Source organism: Perca flavescens, chromosome 3, assembly GCF_004354835.1.
Source record: "Perca flavescens isolate YP-PL-M2 chromosome 3, PFLA_1.0, whole genome shotgun sequence".
NCBI classification, from domain to species: domain Eukaryota; kingdom Metazoa; phylum Chordata; class Actinopteri; order Perciformes; family Percidae; genus Perca; species Perca flavescens.
Genome location: NC_041333.1, coordinates 12,715,726 through 12,722,472, shown reverse-complemented (window position 1 = coordinate 12,722,472; position 6,747 = coordinate 12,715,726). Strand labels below are relative to the sequence as shown.

The 6,747-nt window shown below is 40.0% G+C and overlaps 1 protein-coding gene across 11 annotated transcripts in view; it reads left to right on the top strand.

The window, feature by feature from the left end:
• The window catches only part of picalmb (phosphatidylinositol binding clathrin assembly protein b), a 20,801-nt gene extending 15,039 nt beyond the window's left edge, over positions 1 to 5,762 (top strand). For 6 of the 11 annotated variants that reach the window (XM_028573086.1, XM_028573085.1, XM_028573089.1 and 3 more), the window contains 7 exons: positions 258 to 374; positions 495 to 525; positions 688 to 787; positions 948 to 1,007; positions 1,977 to 2,129; positions 2,490 to 2,595; positions 4,843 to 5,762. In XM_028573086.1, coding sequence (XP_028428887.1) covers positions 258 to 374; positions 495 to 525; positions 688 to 787; positions 948 to 1,007; positions 1,977 to 2,129; positions 2,490 to 2,582 — 554 coding nt within the window. In that variant the 3' untranslated portion in view covers positions 2,583 to 2,595; positions 4,843 to 5,762. The remainder of the gene's footprint in view (positions 1 to 257; positions 375 to 494; positions 526 to 687; positions 788 to 947; positions 1,008 to 1,976; positions 2,130 to 2,489; positions 2,596 to 4,842) is intronic. The other 5 variants (XM_028573087.1, XM_028573093.1, XM_028573095.1 and 2 more) reach the window with 3 other exon arrangements.
• Positions 5,763 to 6,747: the final 985 nt, after the last annotated feature.

Below are 6,747 nucleotides of genomic sequence, written 5' to 3'. Positions count from 1 at the left end.
TATTGAGGGGCGTTCTCTCTCTCTCTCTTTCTCTCTCTTTCCCCCTCATTTCATGTCATTTCACTGTCGGCTATCTAATATAATAGAATGCACAAAATGCATGAAAAATACTTCTGTCAGAGATAAAACCATAAACGATTTCCATTATTTTTTTATTGTAAAACTACAACTGACAAAATAGACAATTCTTTTCAAATGAACAATTGTACCTTTTGTAGGTGCAAATAGGTTTTTATTATCTCTGCCTGTGTTGTCAGATATTTCTGGGGGCATCCTGAAACCAACTCTCGCCGGCTCCAACCAGGCGTCCGGTCAGCTGCCAGATAAGCTGGTGTCAGATGACCTCGACTCCTCCCTGGCCAACCTTGTCGGCAGTGAGTGTGATGCTTTGCCTTTCTGCTGCACTAATTAAAGCGCATGTTCATTAAGGCACAAGAATGACAAAAACTTTGCAGATAGACGTCTACCCCATGAATTTGTCTTTCTTTTTTTAGACCTCGGCATCGGGAACGGCATGATGAAAAAGTAAGTGATGGATCAGCGCTCTGTGGCTTACACACACACACACACACACACGCGCACACACACACACACACACGCACACACTGCTGCACAAAAAAAGGCAGCAGCTTTGTGCTTTCAGGGCAGTCACAAGCTGGTGCTAACTTCAACTGTCTTAATCTGCAGTGACATGCACTGGAGCCAGCCGGGGGAGAAGAGGATGACCGGCGGCACCAACTGGCAGCCCAAAGCAGCACCGAGCACGACCTGGAACCCCGTTTCCATGGTGACACGCCGGTTTTTAACTGTAGTGTTGCTGATGATTTCTGCTCTTGCTATATTTCTCTTATTTTCACTGCCAGATAACTGGAGATGTTGTAATGTTATGCTGCTTTATTGTTTTTGAGGTCATTTGTGTTCTTACTGGCCTGTTTGTGTCTCTTCAGCCATCGTCAGTCATGGCCTTCCCTGCCACCACGCCAACAAGCATGATGGGATATGGCATGGTCAGTATTATGGCAAATACACAGTATGTGTAGCATTTAAGAACAGTCTGTGTAGCTTCTGTTCAGACCCTATCTGTTTTGAAGTCAAAAATGAAGCACATATTACATTCTGAATTTTGCTAAAACACTTCATTTCAGATAAATTCCTTTTTTGTTTTTTTTACCTGCTCATTATTTAGAGAATTGATGGAATACACCTAATTTGGGTCAAGTAAGCTGCTGTTATTATGAATATTATCTTAAAGTTGTAGGAATAAAATAAAGGGTGGAGGAGTCTCAATAGTTATTATTTTTATTTAAAGCACACAGGTTTTCTTAATGATTTATTTTTTGATTTGGAAGTGAAAATAAACTTGTGGAAGGTTCACAGATTATTGAGCACACGTCTTGAGATGCAAATGTGATTAATCTTCATATTGATTTAGAGTGCATTGTTTATTAGTCAAGAATGCTGCTTCAAATATGTTAAATGAAAAGCCAGTATGTGTAGAGTTTGAAAATGTCTCTTTCTGTGCCCCCTAGTGGTTGTAATAAATAATTATAGATCAAACGATAAAGATGAAATAAGTATTGAAATTAAACTGCAATCATTGTGTTTAGTTGTAACAAAAATAAAGCCAAACTTTAATGCTGCCAGCCTCTTAAATGTGGCTGTTTTTAAGTTTTCTATTATAATAATATAATATTTGGATTTTTAACTGTTGGGACAAAGCAAGCAATTTAAATATGTAATTTTGGTGCTTTGAGCAATTCTCACTGTTTTCTGACATGTTACAGACCAAATGATGAATCGATAAATCTGAAAAATGATCATCAGATTAACCGAGAACGAAAATAATCTGTAGTTGCAGTCCTAAACACATACAAATACAAATTATACACAAAGTGGCTTTAAATTTGTAAAGCAAATGAAATGAAGTACACCGCCACTGAAATGACTTGTTCTCCTCTCTGTGCAACATGCTGCAGCCTCCACAAATGGGCTCTATGGGGATGATGAATCCACCCACCATGATGTACTCCCAGCCTGTGATGAGGCCACCCAACCCCTTTGGCTCTGTGTCGAGTGCTCAGGTGGGTGCACTGCCGTCTGACCACGCCACCGAGCGGATGCACAATGAAGTCAGTATCTATTTGCGCAGTTATCAGGTTGAGTAAATAGGTGTATCCATTGTGCTGTGACGTGTTCCATAATCAGTCACTGTGTGAGCTTTGTTGTTAGTGTGAATACTGCTGAAGATGATGACAGATTTTACAATAGACCCTTCACTCCCATGAGCTGAAAGGGGGACAAAACTGTGAATCATCTCCCTTGTTTTGACTCCCCTGCCCCCCCTCCCCTCCCCAACAACTCTGTTTTATTAACCCTTCTTTTATACATCACAGCCTCTCCAAACTAATATCATCCCTCCTTCAGTCTCTGTACTGACTCTCTGACTTCTCCTCTGGTCCTCCTACTTCCTGTATTTCTTCCTGAAATAGCCCTCCGCAGCCTCTAGTCCTTCCAGCCAGAGTCCTCTCCGAGCCCCTGGACAGGACCCGTTTGCACACCTCTCTCTCAAGGATTTCTTGTAGAGCGTCTCTTTAGGTACAGCATGCTCTATGCTAGTGGGTGCACCTGCATGTGTTGCATGCCCAGTAGAGATGTTCCGATACTATATTTTACTTTCCGACTATCTTGTGTGTGTGTTGCTATCATTGTTACATGCTTAAGGTCCGGTTAAAACATTTGTAAAACATGAACAAACACATACAGACAATGAATTCCATCAAACATTCTTTTATTATCAAATTTGACAGTCATAATGGGAATACCCCATAAATAAATAAATCTAGGAATAAGTAACCATTCCTTTCCAAACTGCTAAAGTGACGCCACAATTTAGTAAAATAAAAGACATTTGAAAATGTACGTTAACAGTGTAAGACAGTTATTGCAGCAGCAACTGAAATTGGCAACAGTGCCACCCCTCGAAACTGAAACCTTGCATGCTGGTGGGATTATCCCATCTAAAACTATTTGTTGCTAACGCTAGCCCTGGCTAACATTACACCAGAGACGGTTTAGAAAGAGAGCATCTTTGGTCACACTCTACACTGGCAGACCTGAAATAAATAGTTCTTTGCCCTTCTATAAACAGTCGTTGCCAGGAGGCTGCAGCCTTTGCGGTCTTCTATGGTGGCAGCACAGCGCATGTGGGTTACTGTTTGAGAGCGTGCTTCAGCATCTCAACACGGAGTCTAACTTAATCATCCATTCCACGAAGCGGACCCAACAAAAGTAAATCGGAGTCGTACGGACGATGAAACCACACCAAACGCAAAAAAACTACCAAAATCAAAGACAAGAAAATACGTAGTGGTGACCACAATTTGATCTAAAGAGCCGACTTGTTGACTATCCCTTCGGAAAAACAGCTGATTGTTGCGCACCATTTTCTCTCACTCTCTCTCTTCACGGAGAAACAGCTGATCAACTAGCATAAGTGTAACAGAGCTGTGTGACATTGTAATCAAATATATAAATGAAAATAGGTTGAGTATAACTAATATTTGCATATAGGTATATATACAGATCAGTCTCAGGTTGAAACTTAAGGTAATGTTTATGTATTATTAGATGTTTAATGTTTGCCTTAGTTTGAGGTTGTCATTGCATTTCAGAAAATGTTTTCTTTAAAAACAATGTAATATGGCACTTAAACACACTTAATAGGTTTAGTTTTTTGAGAGATGATATGATAAAAATGTAGCTTTTTCCGAAAATTAAACCAAACTATTGTATATTATTGCTCTTCAATTAAACAAAGTATTTCTTATCCGATTACTCGATAAAATCGATGGATTAATCGGTAGAATGCTCGATTACTAAAGTAATCGATAGCTGCAGCCCGAGTCAGAGCTAACGTTTGCAAAAACAGGGTGAAACATACTTTAAGGCAGGTTTTTCTCAGTGCTAAATTACATAGTATCGGAGCGGTGCATTGACGTGCGTACTCACCGATACCAGCATGTTAGGCAGTATCGGAGGTATTTCTTAAACTGGTATCGGAACAACTCTAATGTCCTACTACCCTTTTTGTTTCTTTTTTATCTTTACATACTTAATGCCTCCTCTGATTTAGATGCTACATGTATTTCTCTCATTTATTCTATTTCATCTCGACCTTTGTTGCTTGGATTTCTTGCGTCTTTGACATAGCCATACTCATTCTAACCCTTTGTTCTTCCACTGTCATCACGTATTGCTCAAACCTGTTTCCTGTGAACCTTGTAGCCGTTGTTGAATTTAAGTTATTGACTGTTCACTAGGATCCGGTCCTTCTAAGTTACTGTCAAGCTGTCCGTTCTCACACAGCATATATGTATATACTTACAGTTTATAATGATAAAGATGGCAGTGGTGCCATCTAAATTCGTAGTCCTAGTTAAAACAAATGGGCCACAGATGTAGTCGGGCGTAATCTTCTCATTTTGAACTGCCGACTGTAGATTTTGCCAGCTGAAATGAAAACTGATACTGACGGATTTTATCCATCTAACCATTGCGGTTTACGTCAGCGCAGAAAAACAGTTTCATTCATTCGTACGCTTTTGTGTTTTGTTTTTGAAAGGCTTAAAAGATCACGGCCTGCCAATGAACAGTCCCATTAACACCACGTCAACATACATTCCAAGCTTTGAAAGACCTGCCGTGCCTCGTTATGGTTGCTATTGGCCAACGCTGTTCTGGGGAAGGGTTTAGCGAACAGTCAATTGACTAATTCATTATTTTACCTATTTCTGTTCACATATTAGCCAAACTAACTACCATGATATGTTGCCTTTCTTGCAGATGCAGTTCATGTAATTTGAAGAAATGTGTCTCTCGGAAGATGAAGCACTTAGCAGCAAAGCGTTGTCCTCCTCGTTGCAGTCTAACTCTTCAGAGAAACACACACACACACACACACACACACCCCACCCACACACCCACACACCGAAACACAGACATGTCAAGAACACAATGGTGCAACGACTGTCCAAAACCATGGCAACCATGTCCAAACGACGTTTGGCGATAGCTCACACCCATTATTCTATAACTTGTCCGAGACGTCGAGTGATGCTGCTGTCTAAACCCCCCCCTTAAAGAGGATTCCGTGTCCATTTTACAGTGTAATCTGTAAAGATAGATATGGGTGCTGAGAAACTTTGATGTTATGTATTTGGAAATACTGTGGTTGGATGTAAAGGTTTGATGTTCAGCGAAAAAGGAGAGCGGTCCTTCCCTTTCTTGATCCGATCATCAGTCATCCACTCCCTACAGTTATTTAACTGTCACTAAGTAGTGATGCTAATGGCGTTTACACCTGTTTAGTTTTTGTCTTTTTTACCGTGTTTACAGTAGACATTCCTTGTGTGTTGTTTGTATTTATTTATGATTATTGGTTTAAGATTGGGGGGGGGGGAAATAATGTAAAATCTCCAGTACATTGAACACCTGTGGGAGTGCTTCAGCATTAAACAAGGATCTCAGACTATCATTGAGAGGTAGAGTTAAAAATAGCTATTATATAAATTACACCTATTAAGCGGAATGATAGAGCACTAAATATTCTAAGAGTTTTGTGTTAAGAAACTTTTTTACTAGATGAAAGACTTCACAATCTCCATTGTAATTAAAGTGCAGGGGTTAGAGTACGAGTCAGTTACCAGTATATAGTCGATTCTGTGCCTAGGGTTTTTTGCAATGGATCAGTTTCCTGTCTAGTTGAAAAACACTTAATCCACGAATCTGAAGCGCCGCACTGGGTGGTGGGCTCCATTTGCTTTAAGCTTGGCATGCCATTGACTCACTGACCGTATTCAAGGCTGCCTTTACTCTGAATGTGAAAGAGTTGTCTTCATGTTGCACACATCTTTCCCCACTGCAGTTCCTCAGTGGGAGTGGGTGGGTTGGTGGGTGGGTGGGTGGGGTCAAGAGGATGTGGGCACGTCTGCTTGTTGGTTAGCTGTCGCCACGCTAACGGGAAAAGGGTCACAGATTCGATGTAAATTTAATGTATAAAAGATCCAGAGGACCAGGGTGGAGTGGAGGAGCACTGTTGATCGGCGCTCTGTGTATATAAAAAAAAAAAAAACGGACTGTCCTTTGAGTTCAAAAGTGAAAGATGTATGAAATATGAAAGCAATTCAATCAAATTTGACTCTACCTAAGTTTGATTCAGGATATTCTCTGCGTTTGTCTCCGCAGATATTTTCTTTATGTAATTAGAACGTGTAGCAGACAATGACTGAAGTCTTTTCTTTCTTTTACAAATAAAGAGCAGCTTCCACAAACTACTGTACAGTTTATGTATTTCTTTTATCAGGGTGAATGTTAAATCTTTTCAATTTTAACTGTTTTCCACTGTGGCATACAGCAAGACGTTAAAGAAAATAGAAATACTTTTATAGGCAATTTATAAACCAGTAATGTTTATACTGGTTTAAGATTATACAACATACAAAGTAGACTATTACTAATTTGAAATACTGTAAATACATCCTGCATAAGAGACCTTTTGCCATTGTACAGTAAGTGTTGCCATTGTAAGACGGGACAGGACCTTTCTACAGGATCATACCATGTCATTTGATATTCTGCTTCAGTGGTGCAGATCGCCATATTCCAAGACCAAGTTACAATTCTTAAGACCCTGGGGCAGTTGTGGTTCATAATCCAGCCTAGAGAGAGAGAGGTCTCAAAATTGTATTC